The sequence below is a fragment of the Agelaius tricolor genome, unplaced genomic scaffold, assembly GCF_023055355.1.
Source record: "Agelaius tricolor isolate 1412-34295 unplaced genomic scaffold, bAgeTri1.0.p SCAF_14, whole genome shotgun sequence".
NCBI lineage: Eukaryota > Metazoa > Chordata > Aves > Passeriformes > Icteridae > Agelaius > Agelaius tricolor.
In genome coordinates this window covers 1340070-1360788 of record NW_027269274.1, presented here as the reverse complement: position 1 = coordinate 1360788, position 20719 = coordinate 1340070, and the positions used below count along the sequence as shown (strand labels likewise).

Here is a 20719-nt window from a genome sequence, read left to right as displayed (position 1 = left end):
AGAATTCCTCCTGGAGTTCTGCCCTCTGCCTGCAGTTGCTGTGGCAGCCTGGGCAGCACAGCAGCCCTGCCAGCTCAGCTGTCACTGGGGCCTTGGCAGGGCTCTGCCACAGCCAGCTGTGTGCAGGCATTTAGAATATGTAAAATCTCTCACTCTGCAGCTCGGTAAGGAGAAAACCACACAGGCACCCGGGGTTTGTGTGCATTCCTGAGCTGTCTGCAGGCAGCTGCATGGGCTGTCACAGCACAGACAAATATTTGCATGCCCGACTCCTGCATCCCCTGCTCTGCACCTCGAGCAGCCTGGGCTGTCAGGGGTTGTGCATGCAGATGTGCTCATTAAAAAGTAAAGGCTGCTTTGGGAAAGTTGTTAGCATGGATCTTCCTGACTAGCTCCTGCAGTTCCCCTTTGTTTTCAGTCCAAGCAGGATCTGTGTCATTAGCAGCCTTTATTGCAGAAATGAGGCAGAGGTGTCACAGTTGCCCAAGCTCCATGTCCAGATCGAGGGCACTGACTTCCAAATCTGGATTGTGTTGTCATTGAAAAGGAACCATTTACAAATAGGAGTGATGGCACAGGTAGCCTTAAAGGAATTTGGAATAGGAATGAAGGTTACAGATTTCCCTTTGTACCTTAGCTAACCTCTGTGTACAAAGCTGGGGATTTAAGCATATTATTGGGCTTTTTCCCAACTGGGGAAAGTATATGTATATTATTGGGCTTTTTTTATTATTGGGGTTTTTAAAGTATATTTTTGGGCTTTGGTGTCCTGAGCTCTGTCCTGTAAAGTGTTTCTGATTCTGGGTTTGAGTGACTGCTGCCAAGGCACAGCCTCCTGGTAAGTGAAGATGAGATTCCATCAGTGTCAGGCTTTTAAACTGCATCCTTTTAGAAGTGCAAGTGTGACTTGAAGCCTTTCCCAGGGAGTTATCCAGCAGGGACAGTCACTGCTCTGAAACCCAGCAGGAAGGTGGCATTCAGCAGTGGTGATGGCTTTGAGGAGTGGCCATGTCCCAGGCTCTCCATGAAACCCAGTTCAGCTGGAGATGGCCAAGACTGGCTTTGCACTGCAGCACCCCAGGAATGACAAGGGCACACCAGGATACTTCCAACCCAAAGCATTCCAAAAGGCCCTTAATGATTCCAGCGCTGGTGAAAGACATATGGACATGAAATTACAGTCTGAGAAAGTGCTGGAAATGTAGTTATGTTCATCTGTCATTTGTGCCTGGAAATCCTGTACTTCAGGCAGAGTCAAATAGGAGAGATTTGTCATATCAATATTGAGCAAACCAGCTGCAGACACAGGAGTGAGCAGCCCGTGCAAATGACTGGGTTACAGATGAGGAAATTGGGGTTTTGGGGCTACCAGTCACCGTGGTACTGGTGCAAGCTGGGAGAGGAGGAGGAGGAGGAGGAGGAAGACCAAGGAGGTCAGGATGTGACCTGGAGCTGACAGTGCTTTGTTTGGTGGTAACTTCCCAACAAGCTGCATCTTGAGATAGCTGGCCAGAGTTAGCCAATATAATTACAGGGTTAATCAAGAAATCATGGCAGAGGCTTGGAAGAGCCTGGAGTGTTTGGCAGCAGGCCCTGGGCTGCTGGAAACACTGTGTCATAGGCACGGGCTGAGCTTTGTGCTCACACAGGGAGGAACCTGTTCCACCCTTGGTGCAAACCAGGAGCTGCACTGGCAGAAAGGAATGGTCAGCCTCATCTTCCCCAGCTCTGGCTTCCCATCCCTGAAAGTGTCCAAGGGCAGCTTAGACAATGCTTGGAGCCACCTGGGACAGTGGAAGGTGTCCCTGCCATGGCAGGGGGTGGAACAAGATGAGCTTTGAGATCCCTTCCAACCCAGTGCTTGATTTTCTGGGATAAACCACCTGGTATCCATGCTGAGAATCTCGGGTCGGCATCCCAGCTGACCAGGCAAAGGTTCCCCTTGGGCTGAGCATGTGTATGAGCAGGGCCTGAGTGGATGAAAGCAGAAGGAAAGGCTTCAGGCCAGTTCTGGGGAATGGATGTTTGCATAATGCCGGCTTTGGGCGGATCCCAGTCAGCTGCCAGGGTGGGTGCCTGTCGGAGAGGGGGAAGGCTCCTGCCTGGAAACCGTGGGGTGAGCACTGGGAACACAAACCAGCCCTGGGAACACAAACTAGCCCTGGGAACACAAACCAGCACTGGGAACACAAACCCTGGGACCAGAAAGGCCCTGGGGCCGAGCGTGCCCGAGGTGGCCCCGGGCTGGGGTGAGGCCGGCCCTGAGTCATCCCCTGACCCCGCTGGCCCTTGTGCAAGAGGATGTGGGTGACAGCAGCCACTGCCACCAGCTGTGCAGCTCAGCCTCTGCTGGGGAATCGCTTGTCCTGCCCAGCTCTGGGGGCGTAGCGTGCCCTACTTCAGTGGGATCAAACAGCCCAACAGGAGGAGATGGTGTGGAGACGTGGCCTTATCCTCTCGGCAGGCCGGACAGGGCCCTCAGGAGCCCTGGGCTCCATCGGGCTGGCTGTGCTCAGCTGGGCTCCGGGCAGTCACCTACAGCAGAGCTGTCCCAGGGGTAGGGCCATGGTCATCCTGCACCTTTGGGAATGGTGTCTGTGTTCCGGGTTCCCTGCCCTGCGCCAGCCCAAGTGCCACCTGGGTATTGAACAGAGAAAGGGAGCTTATTGCACCCTGAACCTTGTGTTGTCAGCCTCCTGTGGGACAACACAGGGCATGGGAGGAATTTAGAATGTTCTGTGTAGAGGGGGGAGACACCATCAGGAGCTGTTTTTTATGGAGGGGAGAAGTACAGCTCCGTGTGGAAGAAGTGATGGTGAGCCCTTTGCAGCAGAGACAGAACCTGATGTGGGGATTTTTCCAGGAAGCTCAAGAAAGACCCAAGAGGAGTCCCATCTCACCACAAACAAACAGATGCATTTTCAGAGTGCTTCACAGAGCTCTTTTGTAGCTGTGTGGGTCTGATTTTTAACTTCCCATGACAGAAACTGAAATTTGCTGCTGCTGCCTTTCCCTGCTTGTGTTCAAGAAACAACTGGACGTGGCACTCAGTGCTCTGGGCTGGGTGAAAAGGTAGAGATGGGGCACAGCTTGGACTTGGTGATCTTGGAGGTTTTTTCCAAGCAAAATAATTCCGTGATTCTGTAAATGATGCTGCTGGGCAGCCCTTTGCTGGCAGCTGTGGGGATTTATTTTGGAGAGGGCTGAATGAGCCCTTCAGCACCCGTAACTCTGAGGCACGGGGTACATGGGGACCCTGGAGAGGTCTGGTGAGTCCTTGGGGCGAGCAGAGCTCCACTGCCTGCCATGAGCTGCCATCCCTTGCCCAGGAGGAGCAGGGGGATGCCTCTGCTGGCACAGCCCATGCTGAGGTCGCCTCTCAGCCTTTCTCAGAACCAGCTCTTCGGCAGAAGGCGGGAGGAGCCGGCGCTTCTCAGAATGAATGGCAGCAGCGCTTCCTCTGCCTTCCCAGGGGCATGGCAGCACCCCCACCCGGCTGTGACACTGCTGCTGCTGCTGCTGCCCTTGCAGCAGGGACTTTTCCAACTTTACCTAGAAAAGAGCTGCAGCCTGAAACCCAGAAACCCAGCCCTTGTGGTCAGGCAGCTTCCGGCAGTGCTGCGCTGGCTCCGGCTGCTGCAGCTCCAGGGCTGGGCCTGGGCTGGGAACAGGGAGTTCAGGGTGCCCTGGATCCTGGGAATGGGGAGCTGAGGGTACCCTGGATCCTGGGAATGGGGAGCTGAGAGTACCCCAGAATCCTGGGAATGGGGAGCTGAGGGTACCCTGGATCCTGGGAATGGGGAGCTGAGGGTACCCTGGATCCTGGGAATGGGAAGCTGAGAGTACCCCAGGATCCTGGGAATGGGGAGCTGAGAGTACCCTGGATCCTGGGAATGGGGAGCTGAGGGTACCCTGGGATCCTGGGAATGGGAAGCTGAGAGTACCCCAGGATCCTGGGAATGGGGAGCTGAGAGTACCCTGGATCCTGGGAATGGGGAGCTGAGGGTACCCTGGATCCTGGGAATGGGCAGCTGAGAGTACCCCGAATCCTGGGAATGGGGAGCTGAGAGTACCCCAGGATGCTGGGAATGGGGAGCTGAGAGTACCCTGGATCCTGGGAATGGGGAGCTGAGGGTACCCCAGGATCCTGGGAATGGGCAGCTGAGAGTACCCTGGGATCCTGGGAATGGGGAGCTGAGGGTGCCCTGGATCCTGGGAAGGGAAGAAGAGCACAGTGTACCCCAAGATCCTGGGAATGGGGAACTGATTGTACCCCGGTGTCCCAGGGCAGAGGGTGCAGAGGGCATCGTTGGTCTGTGGGTGCCAGCAGCTGCACAGGAGCTCGGGCAGCCTCCCCTCTCCAGGCTCACTCAGTGCCTCTGAAACACCTCCAAAGCCCCAAGATGGACATGAAGCTGTGCCTTTAAAGGCACCCCAGGGCTGAGCTGAAGTTCAGCAGAAACTGGATCATGGAGATATAAATCTTTTATTGACCCCTGAGTGGCAGTGCTGGGAGCCAGGCTGGCCCAGCAGGATCACCATCCCCTGACCTTTCAGCATTCCTGCTCCGTTCCGTTGGTGCTGGCTCTGCTTAAATATTTATTTGAAAGCAAACACCCCCACAGTCCCAGCAGGGACAGGGACAGGGATGGGCTGTGTGTCAGCAGCCTGGTCACATCCAGCTCCTCTCTGCAGGGCTGGGGGGGGCTGAAGAACAGGCTGAAGGTTTCCAGGGAAATCCAGCATGAGGAGTGTGTGCAGGAGGCACAGCTGTGTCCTGCCGTACTGGCAGCTTCCCTCTGTCCTCTCTGGAGAGACCAGCCCCAGCCTGGGCCAGCAGCATTGCCTGGTGCCTGCCCTACCTGCATCCTGGGGATGGAGCTGCACCTCTCTCCCCGTGCTTTCCCAGCCTGTTTGGGTGGACAGCCCCTGGTTCTTGCTGGGTGGCAGTTGGATGTGTCCGGATGAATGCTGGGTTAGGGTGGTGCCAGCAGCTGTGGGAGTGGGGAGGCACATCAGTGACAGTGGGCAGGGGATGTCCAGGTCCTTCCTTGAGGCTGTCCCTGCACAGGGAATTTCCAGGTGCCCCTAACCCTTCCCAGGTGGGTCAGCACTTAGAGGGCACTGCCAGTTCCAGCTGAAGTGTGAGCCCTGGCCCCAGCTCAGATGCCCACAGGGCTGTGTCTCCTTGTCCTCAGCCTTCCCCTGCCTCAGCCTCTGGAGTTCATGGTTTGGTTTTCATCTTTCAGCCTGACATGAGAACTAGAGGTGCTTTGTTGGTTTTGTTCAAATCAAAGCCAAGATTTCCTGACTTTGAAGGCTGGGGCTTTCAGAAACCCAGCGAGTTTGCAAGCTCTGAGCAGGCTGCAGAAGCTGTGGGTGCTGTTTGATTTCACCTTCCAGGCCTGGAAGGATCAAGTCACAGCCTCTACAGCAGCTGCAGTGCTGGCTTAAATTGCAGAGTAATGTTGGAAAGTGCTTGGGGTATTTGTTATGAAACACTGCAGGTAGGGAAAGTTGGTGCTTCCCTCATCCCTTTCATCCTTCTCAAGGAAGGGGCCTGGGAACACTCTGGGGATGGCCTTAGAAACGTTTTTGGGAATAAGGAGAATATTTCTGGAGCAAGAATGGGGCAGGCAGGAGCTTCAGTGTCTGCCTAGAAACCTCAGGATGTGGACCTGAGGCTCCAGGTAATCCTGCCAATATAAATTGCATTTTAGTCTAATTTTCCTCGTCCTCTGCCCTTGTTTCTTCCCTGGGGGAACAGCAGGAGGTGCAGCTGGTGTTGTTGGTTTTCCCTGGGTGGGAGATGCTGGACCTGAGCACAAATGTTGAGCTGCCCTCTCCTCCCTAATGAGGCTTTTACTACAGCTGGAAGAACACAGTGCAGTGCTGCCTGTTCCTACTATTAAACCTTAATTGTGGGACTGCCGTTCCCTAAAGTCCAAAATATTTTGGCACTTGTCTTGGTAAAGGCATATTTTTTTTGTACATAGATTTTTTTTTTCCCCCTTTTATTAGCAGAAACCATCTGCCCTGTAAACAGAGATCAGGAGCAAACAGCCTTCCTGGCAGTTCTGCATCACATGGGAATGCTGTGGTGCCTGCATGGGAAAGGGCCTGCTTTCTGCTTTCTGCCTTCTCATCCTGGCAAAAGGAAACTCCAGGCACATCAGAGGCAGCTAATTTAGGCTGATGAGTCTTGGCATCGCATCTGAATTGCAGAGAGGATGTGACTGGAGCTCTCTGTAGAGGTGCACAGCCCTGATTAAGCAGGATGGATGCTCCTGGGAATGAGGGGGAGCATGGAGGGAAGGGGTTGGAGCTGGAGATTCAGGCAGGGAATGACAAAAAGGCAGGAGTTTGCAGTGCTGCTTTAAAAACGAGCTGGGAGCCCAGAGAAGAGCCTGGCCAGCCAGTGGGGTGAGCTTTGGTTAATCAGCGGTGTTGATTGATTTTTGATTAACAGCATCCCTTGGTGTTAATGCAGTCGCCCTTCAGTGTGCCTGGTGTGTTCAGAGCTCCCCAGCTGTGTCACCTGTGAGAGCACACACACCTTATCTCAGCCAGCCCGAGTTCAGCTTCCATTTCAGAGCATATCTCCAGCGTGGGAGGAGAACCAGACTGGATGGGAAACCAGTTTGATGTTGAAGTGTAAGGTGTCAGGACGTGGGGTGCACCCCTCCTCCTCTTTTGTGGCTTTCTGTTCCGCTCCTGCCTTTATTTTTAACATCTCTGGCGAGTACACGAGTGCCTGTGTGACTCTGTACAGGCTCCTCTGCCTGAGTGTGTGTCCAGTGACATTCCTGTGTCCAGGGACACTCCTGAGTGCAACTTACACATGGACTATGAGAGACTTTGTATGGCTGTGGGAAAGCCCTACAGGCAGTGCATTGTATCTGTCCCTCATTTTAGCCTGAACCAGACAGTCATAATAGGATTTTCTTTTTCATTAAAAAGGAAGTATTTCAGCTATGGAAGAATTTCCAGAACTTGGTTTCTTTTATCAGAGAGCACAGCCAAGCTTTGCTTGACCAAAAAAGCAGAAAATCTTCCTCAAACACAAATGAAAAGATAGTGAGATGGCAGCGGATTTCTAGCACTGGGAAATGCTTGTCCAGACGTGACATCTGGGCTGGTTTAATGTCCAGTGGTTGTGCATTTATGCTGAGGTGTATGTGAGGGAGCAAGGGCTGGGGGCAGTGAGTAGCTGGAGAGGAAACCTGAAATGAGCAGCCCCAATTCCCAGCAGTGCCTCAGTGCCTCGGGCTGGCACTTTGCAAACTTTCCAGTGAGATGCAAATGCAGATAACTGCAGATAGCTACAGATAAGAACAGAGCTGCTGCATCCGAGGAATGTTCCGTGGCTGCAGAGCTGTGCCGTGCTCTGGGGACAGGTTTTCAGGTGGCAAACGCTAATTGTGCCCTGCTCTGTGATCCTCAGGAGAGAAACCTGGACTGGTTCCCCCGGATGAGGGCCATGTCACTGGTCAGCAGCGACTCGGAGGGAGAGCAGAACGAGCTGAGGAACCTGCAGGAGAAGTTGGAGTCCACCATGAAGCTCGTGACCAACCTCTCTGGGCAGCTCTCAGAGCTCAAGGATCAGGTAAGGAGCAGGCACACACTGTGATGGGCAGCACAGGCTCCTGCCAGCCCCTCCTGCAGCTGGGGTTCTGCAGACCCCAGGAAGAGCTTCCCCAGAGTGACTCTTGGGTAGGAAAGCAGTGAACAAACCAGAGTCCCTCCAGAGCCCCATGCTCCAGCTGACCTGCCTGGTGCTGGCCCAGCTGGCGAGTTCCAAAGTGGCCACATCAGAAAGGGAAAACTTGTGTTAAAAAAATCACCAGAGTCAACTTAAATCAGTCCTGGCTGGGGCAGGGAGCCTGCGGGTGTTGTTGTTGTTGTTTGGGGTTTTAACCCCGAGAGCTGAGCGCGATCCTGTCAGCCAGAGGGTGTGACACTGACACCGGGGCTGTGTCACCCTGTGCACCTCAAAACCCACCGAGAAAACTGGAGGAGCACTCGAGTGGTTACTGGTGGTGCTGGTCGCTCTGTGCTGTGGCTGTGCTGCTGAGCAGATGTGATTTGGCTGCTGTCACCCTCAGCCTGCAGCTCACATATCCCAGGAGGGTTTGCACTGCACCACACGCTGCTGCTGCTGCTGCTGCGAACCAGCCAGTGCTCCACAGACCTCACAGGGTTTTTCTGGTGCAGCAGCTTCTCTGCAGCAAGAGCTGGGTGGCTTCTGCCTTGGCTGGGCTCGAGGCTGTCGTGGGGCTGTGCCCAGCCCAGCCCCAGCGATGGCTTTGTGAAGGACAGAGGCAGCAGGGCTTCAGCTGGTGCTGTCCCTGGGGATTCCAGCCTGACTGGAGGGAGCAGGGAAAGCACTGCTGCCTGTGCTGGCAGGAGCTGTTTGTGGTGGCTGCTTATCTCTGTGTATTAATAACCTGAGCCAGATGGTTCAATTAGTGAATTGATGTAGGTATTGGCACTGGCTGGGATTAATTGCTGACTTGCACCTGGGTGGTGGATGGAGCTGCCCGGGGCAGGGGTGGCCCAGCAGCTCTGGGTCAGTTCCTCTCCCAGCACCAGTGCCATCCCTGCTGGCCAGCTGTGCTGTGCTGGGCTGGCTGGGTGTCTCCATGCAGCACTCCTCTGTCAGGAGCCCTAGCAGCCAGCACTGCCTGAGATCAGCTCCTGCCTTCCCATCAGCTCTGCTCTGGGGCTGCAGCTGGGCCCTGCCCCAGCACCCTGTGGAGGCAAGGAAGGGATTAATGTGGGGGACTGGGAGCTGACAGCCTCGCTGCCCCGGGCTGTAATTAGTGCTCAGGCACGGTGCCACAGAGCCCCTTGCTCCAGTTGGTCTGAGGATGGAGGGCAGAGGCAGTTGCTCTTTTGTCTGGGCTTTAATTCTTGCCAGGCAGTGGTTTGGCTGTTCTGCCTGGAAACAATTACCCTGCCCCATGTGTCCTGTGTCTCCCTGCTGAAGGCTCTGACTCCAAGTGCAGGCACAGGAGCCTCCCCACTGGCCACAGCCTCACGACACATTTCTTCTTTCTGAAGCTTGCAGCCTTCTTGGCTGACCAAGCGCTAAAACCTCTCCTTGCTCTTTGTGACAATAAGAATGAAGGGTTTAGCTTTTAGAGGGCTATTTGACTGTAAAAGCAAGAGAGGAAACCAGCTTCATTAGTGTGGTGATAGCTTTTAGGAATTCCCCTAAGTACCATTATTGAGAGCCCTGCTGAAGATGCAGGATGCTCCAATTATGTGACAAAGCCAGTATATCCCTCCTCCTGATCAGGAACTGTCTCCAGGAAAGGAACTAACTCAGGGAATTTTTATTTGTATTTATTTTCTTGTAATTAAATAAAGGGAAAACCTCTCATTCATTTGCTCTTCAAGCTTGTTAGGTTTCTGGAGACTCTAATTATTAGAAGCCGAGTTCCAGCCTGCCTGCTTCCCCAAAGTGCACCAAGAGCCATTAAAATCCTGATCACTTTAATTCTGTGTGAAAAGATTACACCATAATTGTCTGCAGCAGCAGGGGATTAGATGTAATCACCCAGAAATCCTTCCCAGAGTTGGAGCATGGCTCCTGGGGCCGGCCCTGGCTGGGCACAGCCCCCCGGGCTCCAGGTGAGACTCAGGGTGACAGGGCACAGGCAGGTGCTGTGTCCAGGGGGATGCCCTGTCCTGAAGGTGACTCCAGCTCACCATAACCTTTGGAGCCAGTCTGCCTCTGGCAGGCCCAGGCGTTATTGGGGAGCCCAGCCTGGCTCAGCTGAACCCCGGGCCCCCTGGGCAGTGTTTGGGTCCTGTCAGCACAATTCCAGGGCCTGGCAGCTCCCTGGGGATTTGCTGTGCCTGGCTTTTATGGCCTGTTAGCCCAGGTGAGCTGTCACTGGAGAGCTTTTGCAGGAGATTCACTCTTCAGTAAATGTGATGGCAATAAGTTGCTCCCTCCTGCAGCCCTGTGCCCTCCACACAGCATTAAGCGTAGTGCAGGATTAATAATGTTCAGCATTGACACCAAAATTGCATTTCTCCCTCTTATTTATGGTTGGTTGCTTTATTCTTCCCTTTTTTTAAAGCCACATCTTCTACAAACACCTGCACCAGGGTGCACAATCCCTTTTCTACCCAGCCTGAAAAATATCTCCTACAGTACCTTTTATTTATTCCTCTTTCTTTCCATTTTTATTCCATGCATCCTCCGAATCAGTTTATTTGCAGTGTGAGATTGTGACTCTCAGTTTGCTCAGTGAAGATAATTAATGTCAAGGGGCATTTTTAAGCCAAGTCCTTGTGGCCTCTCTGCATTTCCATAACTTGTGGGTTATCTTAGCAGCAGTTTAACATTCAGCTTCAGCAGGGAGTGGGTTGTGTGTGTGCTCAGGGAGCTCTGGGAGGACCCTCCCCTCTCCTCCTGCTCCCATTCCCTGTGGAGCATTAGAAGCTTTTTGTGGAGAGAATTCCAGGAGGTGTGCCCTGGCCTCGGGAGGCTGCAGTCAGCCCTGGGGAAAGGGAAAACAGCAGCTCTGCCTCCCCTTGGGCCAGGCAGTGAGCAAGGTGCTGGGCTGAGGTCAAGGTTAATTATGGTTTCAAGAGGAATGATGGTGTTTCAGCCCTTTTCCTGGTGGTTAAGGGAGTGCCCCTGGGCACATGGTGAGCTGTGGGGCGTGCACCAAAGGAGCCTTGCAGAGGCTGTCCCCCACTGCCCGTCTGTAGCAATCCCATTCCCACAGAAGCTCCAGGTCAGCCACTGGCCAGCCACCAGGATACCCTGCCCCAGCTGGGAAACTCCATCAGCGCTGGAACTGGGCTTTTAAACAGACCCTCTCAAGTGGTTTCCTGGTGACCATGGTGGTAGGGCTGGGTTGACTGTTGGATTTGATCTTGGAGGTCTTTTCCAACTTTACCAATTCCATCATCCCAAATGCGTGACAGATGAACTAAACATGTACACGCCACCTCCCTTCTGCTGGGGTTGCTGCCACAAGCAGTGACACTGGCTGGCATTTGTCATTAAACAGCACAAACTGGAGAAGTTAAATGGTGGCTGTAGCTGGAAGGAGCAGCAGGAGCAGGATGGGAGTGTGGATCAAGTGCTGAGCCCTGAGGGTGTGGGGGCTCTTGGGGGAGCCCAGGTGCCCTCGGTGGGGCAGGGATGAGGCTGGCCTGGTGTTCCCTATGAGCCATCCCGTGTTGTGGCTCCTCTGCAGCCACAGCGTGGCGGGAGCTGTGGGATCCAGCTGTGGGATCCAGCTGTTCACACCCGAGACCCTGCCCAGCCAGAGTCATTCCTTACATGGCTTATGTAACTTGCCAGAAGCCTCCCAGAGTTTTAAAAAAACCAGAATGGAGCCATTGGTTTGTGGCCATTTCCCAATATCAGTAATATCAGTGATCCATTTCCCATTCACGGTTCACCGATTGGAAGAACGTCATTTAATGAGAGGGAAGCAGATGGGGAACGCTGAAGTTTGGGCTGTGTGGCAGTGAGGGGGTTAAGTCCTGCCTTGGCAGATGGGGAGGGCTGTTGGCTCACTCGGGATGAGAGCAGGGAGTGCTCAGCATTTTCCAGCAAAGGCAAGGGTATTCCCAGCCTGACTGCAGGGCTCGCCCCTTTTTCCGCCCCCTCTGCTGGACGGGTTACAGAGAATTCCTGACAGGGGAGGTTTCTGCAGGCTGCTCCCTGCTCCAGTTCCTGCTGTCTGCCGGGCTCTGCCGGGCTGTCCCTGGCACAGCAGTGTCCGGGCACACAGACGGGCTGTCCCTGGCACACAGAGGGGCTGTCCCTGGCACAGCAGTGTCTGGGCACACACAGAGGGGCTGTCCCTGGCACAGCAGTGTCTGGGCACACAGAGGGGCTGTCCTGGGCACACAGAGGGGCTGTCCCTGGCACAGCAGTGTCTGGGCACACAGAGGGGCTGTCCATGGCACACAGAGGGGCTGTCCCTGGCACAGCAGTGTCCGGGCACACAGAGGGGCTGTCCCTGGCACACAGACGGGCTGTCCCTGGCACACAGAGGGGCTGTCCCTGGCACAGCAGTGTCCGGGCACACAGAGGGGCTGTCCGTGGCACAGCAGTGTCTGGGCACACAGAGGGGCTGTCCCTGGCACAGCAGTGTCCGGGCACACAGACACTCATGGCCATGCTGGGGCTGGAGTCACCCCTGGCCCAGGAGCAGGCGCTGGCTGTAGCCAGGGCTCTGCAGCAAACGCCAAGCACAGCAGGCCCTCGGGCGAGCTGACGCACAGGAAGCGCCGGGGCCTAATGAGCAAACTTGTTAATTTTCCAGATGACAGAGCAGAGGAAGCAGAAGCAGCGCATCGGTCTCCTTGGACACCCCCCGCCCATGAATGTGAACCTGCAGCAGCAACCAGCCTGAGCTGGGAGGGTCACCCCGAACACCCCCGGCCCGGAGGCTGCTCCCTGAACCTTCTGTGCATCCTGTAAATACCCTGGTTTTATACTTAGATGTATATGACTGCTACTCTTATCAAGCTGGGGGCGCGTGGATTGTGATTAGAACTGTTGGCACGGGACAGAGGTTAAACTTTGTGCCAAAACTATCAAAATTGCCTTTTCCTTGGAAGGACTTAAGAGAGCACCTGAATTGCACTTGAAAAGATTATTTGACTATGTGACATGTATTTTGTATTTAAAAAAAAAAAAGAATAGAATAGCTAGTATTTATGTTTTTATACAATTGTGCAATATGAATTATGCAATCACAATATATTTGGAACTCCTGAATGTCCTAAGGGAGTGCACATCTTTGGATCTGGTGTGTTAGTACAATGTAATAAATGGTATAAAATTACAGGTGTAAATGAGGCTGCTGCAAAATTGTGTAACTGGTGATTTTTTCATACCCTTGGACATTTTTGTACCATGTGTGTAAATATCTTGCAATGCCATATTTGTTGCCTCTTCCTCCCAGGGATGATGCTGGGACTCCGTGAGCTGTTCGATTGGTATCGATTAAAGCAAAACATTATTTTGAAGCTTCCGAGTGAGGAAAGCAGGAGGTATTTTTCAAGAGATTTCTTTAGAGTACTGAAGCTAGAAGAGCTCAGACGCCGGGTTTTTTAAATGCTAAGATTTCTTAAAGGGAACTTTTTATGCAAAATGAAGTTTGGAATGAGGATGCACTGCTGGCAAGTCGGTGCAGTCTCCCAGGACCGAGCCGAGGCTGTCCAGGCTTTGCATTCTCAGTGTGTAGGATCCTCTCCTTCTATTTTTTCATTAGAGACCTACGTGCCTGCTAAAGCTTTAGCAAACAGGCACTGCACCGACTGAAACGTGTCCTGTAGCTGAGCACTGATGTGTGTAATGCTTGTGTGAGAGCCACTGGTTTGAGGCTGCTCTGTCCCACCCCTTCCTCTCCCTGCCCCCTTTCATTTGGTCACTTTCTTTGGTTTCTGATTCTCCAGAGTGTGAAAGGAAACTTGTTGGGTTGTTGTTTGGCTGGTTTTTTTCCTCCGATCCGCTGCATAGTTTTATACATGGACCTCATTTTACAGAAGCTGACTTCTCTGCAATACTGTCTACAAAAGAAAAAAAAATGAAAAAAAGCTACAGAAAGAGCTATGAAAATTTGTAAATGCATAAATATAGGTATTTAAATAAATGATGCAAAATACTCTATGGTCAGAGGCTGCTGGTGGTTTGTGTCCCCTCCAAGGTGGTGTGTGGCAGTTCTGTCACACACAGGTGTCATGGGATGTGGTGTCACAGGGGCCTGGCAGGTAAGGATGGGGCTTTTCCCGGTGCCCACAGGGCCAGAGGTTGATTTTTTTTAAACCAGAGCATGTCCCTCTTCCAGCAGTGAGAGGCACTGGCACCCAGGGAACTTCACCTGTGGTCACTCCGGGTTGGGATACTTCACACTGTCCCCACTGATAGTTTAGGTTTGTGGCTGTCATGGGAGCATGCGAGAGTTAAAAACCCCTCCAGCTCCAAGGATCGTGTGCACAGGAGCGTTGCTGATTATGTGTATTTGATTAAGATGTAGCAGGAACTACCTGGTACAATTAATCATCTTTAATCTGGTAAGTGCACACAACTGTCTGAGGTGGGTGCGTGCCCCTAGCTCAGGTCATCAGGAAAGCTCAGCGGGAGGGCACCCGAGGGGAGGGAGGAAGGAGGGCAGCCTGACCAGCAGTCTCCCAGCCTGATTTATCGGTGAGATTGTGACTCCTTAATCACATGTATTTCCATATATATCTCCTGGCAAATCTGTCTTCCCCTCTGCAGCAAGGTGTGTGCAGGGGGAGTGCGGCGCTGCGGCTGCCGCCGGCGCGGCGCGGTGGAGGAGCAGGATTTCGTTTTCCCTGAGCAGCAGAGACACGTACCTGACTCACTCCTTCCCCTCCTGCCATCCAGGGATAAGCAGACACACAAATTTGTCAGGCTTCCCAGAGCCTGTGCCAGTCAGGTGAGAGGGAGGCGGCTGAGCACAGCCTGAGAGGGCACCCCTGAGGATGGGCGCTGTTGCTTCATCTTTACCTTAAAAAGGCAGAAGCAGTGAGTGCCTGGGCACCGGCACAGCCCTGCTCTGCTCTGTGATCCGTGTGAAAGCAGCAGGGTGGAACCCGGGCCTCTCACCGCGGCTCTGCCTTCCCAGGAGCTGTGGGGAGATGCAAAAGGGGAGGTTCTCTCCCTCGGGTGCAGCTGCAGCAAGAGAAGCAGAGCACAGCCACCACCCCAGCAGTGGGGATGCAGGGCGGGTGGGTGGTTCCGGGGGTGGCACAGATGGCTCAGGAGGTCACACTGTGTCCCCAGCCTGAGCAGAGGCTGTGTCATCTGGTCAGCAGAGGAAAGTGACTCTGTTCCTCCCCTCAGCCCACGAACAGGTCATTCCTGACTGCAGATTCATTTCTGCAGTGACATTTCATCCATGACCATCACATTTTTCCTTTTTTCTTCTTTCACTCTTAGGTTTTCTAAGCTTTTTTAAATTTTTCTTTCTGGCTGAACTCCTCTGCCCATGATGGCTGTGCCAGCAGAGACAGGGAATGGTGAAAACTCTGCTGGGGCTGGTGGTGGTTCTGTCCCTGAAGCTTCTGAGGTCAAATCTGTGTTAGGACTTTCCCATTCTGGACTGAGATCTGGTGCCCCATGGCAACTTCCTGATCTCAGAGAAAAGCTGTGTGAGTGATCTGTTTAATTTCCCCATTTGGGGTACTCTTTTCCACAAAAGCTGAGTATCTCTGACATCACAAAAAGCTTTATTCACAATTAGTGGACTCTCAAGTGAAAAAAATCCTCCAAAACCTGAGAAAGGCATTTGTAATGTAAGTTTAGGTCCTGCACAGGAGGGAGTTTTTTGGCTCTGAAAACACATCGCTGACATCCAGTAAAATCAATGATTGGGTGACAGAGAGATGGCTGTTGGTTTAAGGATTAGATTGAAACCAGGGAGGTTCCACCTGCCCTGCACACACTTGGGTTTTCCTTTGGCATCAGGTTTCATTAAGCAGGACTGCTGGATGTTAAAAGTTTGGGACCACGATTACTTTGTCTCTTAAATAAGAACTTCCATTTGGAGGTGGAAATCAAAAATGACCTTTTGAAGAGGAAGGAACAAACCGAATCTACCAATTTTGCTAATAATGGAAAGTCCTAGAGGGGAAGGATCTCCGTGCATTCCTCAATTTGCATGACTGGCTGAGCGTGTGGAGGAGCCTTTTCTCCGCTAATGAAGCAGGTGACATGCTAATCAAGGCAATGCAAATAACTGCTCTGAAAGCACAGCCACGGCCCCAGCACCGCCACAATGGCAAATTCAAGCCTCATCCTCAATTTTGCAGCAAATTGGCAGAGGGCAGGACAAAGGAGCGGGGATTGCAGCCTCGGTGCTCGCGGCGGGGCCTCGCGCTGGGGCGCGCGTGATGGAGACCTCGTTACATAATGGGGGCTTGATTGATATCAGGGAAGTCATAATACAGCTCCATAGCAATCCCCCTGGTCTCCCCGGATGGGAAATGCTCCTACACACATGCCTAATAGGGGTTTTAAATTGCCCATTGTGTTTCCGAACAAGAGAAACTTATTTGGAGTACTTTCCCTTTCCCATTTCCAACATAAGCAGCCGAAGACACTGCCATGTGTGTTCTCTATGCTCTGCAGACCCCCTGGCTGCAATTCCAGGCACAGATCCGATCCCAGAATGGGTCAGGTGGGAAGGATCACCTGGTCCAACATCCCTGCTCCATTGGCGCCATCCCAGAGCTTGTCAGGAGTGCACAGGAGGAGCCACCCCGTGCCAGAACAGCCAAGGCCAGTTCCATGTCAAGTGCCTTCCCCACCTGGGGACACAAAGCTGGTGCTGACGGACTGGGGAGGCTCCCTGTTTCCCTGGGAGATTCCCTGGCTGTGGGCCCGTGTCCCCAGGTTCTCCCACGCTGCACTGGAAGTTCCATGCCAAGCTGTGAACTTCCTGGCCCCGGCCAGCACAGAGTGTAACCTTTACACCCAGCACGGTGCGTTTACTTCTACAAACACACCGACCAAGCTTTGAGCTCGCCCAGGACAAGCTGTGGGTATTTGGAGTAAAATCAGGACAAATATTCCTTCTAAGTGAAACTGGCATTGTCACTGCGACATAAGGAGTAACTTCTGGAGAGATGCTGTATTTCTCCATCCAATTTTTTATTTACTACCTTCCCAACATTCTTTCAGACTAAACATGTTAATGAGCTGAATGTCAAAACCACCCACGAGTAAACTGAGCTGTCCCATCCAGTAGGCTGATGTTGGTTTGTTTTTAGTAACTAGCAAGGATGCTGGAAAACCCCTATAAAGATTTCATTTTTAACAAAAAGTACCAAAAACTCCACCAGTTTTGCATCACAAAGTTGTGGTTAAAGTCAAGATTTGAGTCAAGCAGCATGTCTGTGGTTTTTGTGGGTGGATGCATCTCGGAATGACTATCAATCTGTCAGAGGGAGATCTGCATGTCATCTCTGCATATGACAAGCAGAATCTGCAGTGACAAATATCTTTCCAGTACTCGCTGCGCTGAGCCTCGTACCCCTCCTGCCATCCAGAATCGCCAAATCTTGTCAGCATGCAGCTTGGAGCCGCTTTATTTCTTTTAAATCGACACAAACAGAGGAAGGAAAGACAAATATAGAGCAGTGCTCTAGAGATGCCACTGAAAGCCACTGCCAATGTGCTTAGTCACCCCGAAATTGTGACATGCACGCAGGAGGTGCCACGCCGGACACTTGGATCAGGGCAGCCTGCCCAATCCTGGCTGCTGTGCTGCAGTTACGTGTATGAGGGGGACACTTGGAATTGAAATTGTGTAAGGAAAAAAAATTAAAGAGTAACTCTGGACCAAATCAGAGTAATTCAGGAGGTGCAGCTGGAATTGCATGGAGAAGTTTACAGGGGAAAAAAAACAGCAAAATAACGAAAAAACCCCCAGAAAATCTGATTGATTTAGAGCTTGACTGCTGGTGTGGAAGTGCCCAATCTTCTCCCTATTTTCAGGTCTCCATGGGAGAAACAGGAGCAGTTTGAGCCAGTACAACACGGGAAAAAAGCCTGAAATTCAACAATAACCAGGAGATGGGAAAAGCACCCTGTGCGCAACCCAGCTCCCAGTGCTGGGATGCATCCAGAGTCTGTGTGAGAACATGCTGACAGCTGAATAAATTGCCTCGAGGCAGGTGCTTCCCCAGGAGCCCCACGGAGCAGGAACAGCCAGACCCATTTCCAGGCAGCCCTTCCCTCCAGAAGCACTATCATCCCTCAGACCTGTCTCTCGGCTTTCTCACCAATTAGTTCTCCTCAGATGGCTCTTCCCACCCTGACTCTCAGCCCTTTTTTTCCCTTTTCTTGTCTCATCTCAGGAATGACTTTGCAGCTCTTGCTTGCCCAGAGACCTTCCACTGCCTGGAAATGGTGTCTGGTCCCAAGGGAATGGGCAGGAGCAGAGCCTGTTCCTGGGCTTTATTGAGGCAACGGGTTTGTTTTCACTTTCCTTTTCTAGCGCTAAGTAAATACACAGAACACCAAATCTGAAGGCAGTGAAGAGCGGAATTCCATCTCTGTTCCATGTGTTCCAATATGACTCTTAAAATAGTGGAGATGCTGTGTTATGATTTCCATTTCGCTTGTGTCCATAACACTGTTTTTACGCAGCAGAGATGGAAACACAATCTGTTAAGTCTGTAAGAAACTTTTCCTTATGAATGATGGGTGCAAACATCATGTACAATCACATTCCAAGAAGAAAATTCTATCCCCTCGATGTTAGCAACCCCAAAAGGAGCTAAAAACTGCAGCTTGCCTCTATTTACACACCACGGGAATTTTCACAGCAATTTAATCACAGGATCATTCATTATTCACAAACCAAAGAACCATTATAATCAAGTAGAATCACAGAATTGTTAAGGTTGGAAAAGACCTTTAAGATCACGAGGTCAATGGTCAGCCCAGCACTGCCACCATGTTCACCACTAAACCATGTCCTCAATGCCACTTCCACAGGTTTTTTGGGACACTTGCAGGGATGGTGACTCCTCCACTTCCTTGGGCAGCATGTTCTAATGCTTTACAGCCCTTTCTGTGAAAAAATTTCCCTAACATCTAATCTAAACCTTCCCTGGTGCAACTTGTGGTTGTGCAGTAGCACAACTACCTGCAGGACTCAAATCACAGAGTATCTCCCCATGTCCAGCCCTAAAGTGGTGGGAAAACTGCCCCACATCTTCAAGAACATGTCCATGTGATGCTAAATTTGGTGTAGACCTTTGCAATGTGGCCCTGTGACCGACTGCTTTTACTGATAAATGTACTTATTGCCTTTAATTTGAATTTCTGCTGCCAGTGAATCTCATTCTGGCACAAAAGGTCACCTCAACAGCCAGCAGACTTCTGAGGAGAGCAACCTGGATTGTGTCCACTTAGATCGGGAGCTGATGAGAGAATTAAGCTATTTAAACCCAAAATGCATGGAAATCCAGACTCACCCTGGAGACACCCCCAAACCTACAGCTGCTCCAAGTCTGGAAGAAGCCAAGACTAGGGCTATGGAAAACCTCAAACAGGCAGGGCTGGCCGGGCAGGGTGAGTCACCCACAGGGAAATGCTGCTGATGGGCTCCTCCTGAATGTGCTCCAGACATCCTGCTCTGCTGCGTCAGGAGCCTCTCTCCCAAAGGTGTGTGCTTGTGGTTGGCAACCAGAGCTTGTTCCCTTTTTTCCCTAAAATTAGGAAGTGGGAGGGATAGAAGGAAACGGTGGCCTCTAAAACCGGCTCAATGTAAATGCTGGGAAGAGATGGAAAGGCAGGTTCCTCGCAGCCCTTTGATGTCAGTGCCATCACGGCCGCTCCTAAGTTTCTTCCTGGCCCTGTGAAAATTTCCTGCACAGAGCCAAGGGCATCAGTGCAAAGGATGTCTGGGATGAGTGGATGGCCCCGAAGGAGCCACCTTGTACCACCCCAAACAGAGCAATCCATTTATTAAGGGAATGCTCTACCAACCACTGCTCCTCAACATTGCCACAGATGCACAGGGCAGGGGTGGAGTGAATAAAAATCCTTGGCTGTTGCCTGGAGCAGGCATGGATAGCAAGGCTGTGGGCTGCAGGATCCCCTCACCTGGGAGCGGTTTGAAGGAATAAGTGTCCAAGGAGGAATGAAGCAGCTCCTGTCTCAGGGACATCTTGCTAGTTAAAGCTTTTACCTGGCTCTTCCAGGCTGCTGCCCAGTGCATTCTGCGCTTTGCTTCCCACCTTGCCCTGGGCAGAGCTCCCAGCTGTGATTCCAGCATGGAGAAAAGCAGCTGGAAGTGTATTCAGTGCTGACCAGAGGCCACATCCCTGTGCCAGAGGCTCTCCTGCCTCCCATGTACACCCACCTTTCTCTCCCCATTGCCATAAGAAACGAGACCCCCCAACTCGGGGCCTGAGCTAGTGCCTACAAGGTAAGAACATAAACTCTCAGATTTCTGCTTTTCAGGTATTTTCTAAGCCTAGTTCCTGGTCTTTCTGTGGGTCTAGCACTCAGTCTGACATGGCTGTAGGAGAAAATCTTGCTCCTTACCCACACCCTCACCCTAATTCTGAGTAACTGGAATTGTAAAGCAAGAGGGAAGATCATATGCTTGTACAGTACCTACAGTGCTGCCCCCTCCCCTCTCTCCCAACTTGTCTCTCTGGGAGACCAGGGTCAGCTCAGCCTGTGCCAAACCCCACATTTTATACAGTGAAAAAATGAATAGGGAGAACATTCAGTTTTCCTGAGCCAAGAGCCTAGAGGTGGTGCATGAAGTGGTGCAGGAGCAGGCTGGGCAGACAGTGTGAATCAGAGGTTTGGGTGACTCCAGGGAGCAGGAAAGCCCTGGTGGCAGGCGGCCAGGCTGAGGCACAGCTCCTGCGGCGCATTCCCGCAGCATCCTGCCCACCCCCGACAAAGCCCTGCAGGCACCAGTGAGTAACACTGGGGAGTTGTGACCAGCGCCGCTCCTCAGTGGCTCCTCTGGGGTGACAGTTCAAGGTGCTCTCTGAAAGTGAATGGCCCTTACGTTCACAGCTGGGGTTTACCTTGTGATTCGAGCCTGTCACCCACAGACAGGAGCTGTGTGTGACGTACAACTGTGTGTGAACAGGCCAGAAATATCAGGGTGCCACCTCCAGAGATGAAAAGCACCTGGTTTCAGTTCTGAATGCCCTTGAGCACAGGCTCAGCTGCTGG

At 52.3% G+C, this 20719-nt stretch overlaps 1 protein-coding gene across 7 annotated transcripts in view; it reads left to right on the top strand.

The window, feature by feature from the left end:
- Window positions 1-13654, top strand: part of ITPR1 (inositol 1,4,5-trisphosphate receptor type 1) — a 162013-nt gene extending 148359 nt beyond the window's left edge. For all 7 annotated transcript variants that reach the window (XM_071439294.1, XM_071439295.1, XM_071439293.1 and 4 more), the window contains 2 exons: window positions 7445-7606; window positions 12303-13654. In XM_071439294.1, coding sequence (XP_071295395.1) covers window positions 7445-7606; window positions 12303-12392 — 252 coding nt within the window. In that variant the 3' untranslated portion in view covers window positions 12393-13654. The remainder of the gene's footprint in view (window positions 1-7444; window positions 7607-12302) is intronic.
- The last annotated feature ends 7065 nt before the right edge of the window (window positions 13655-20719 follow it).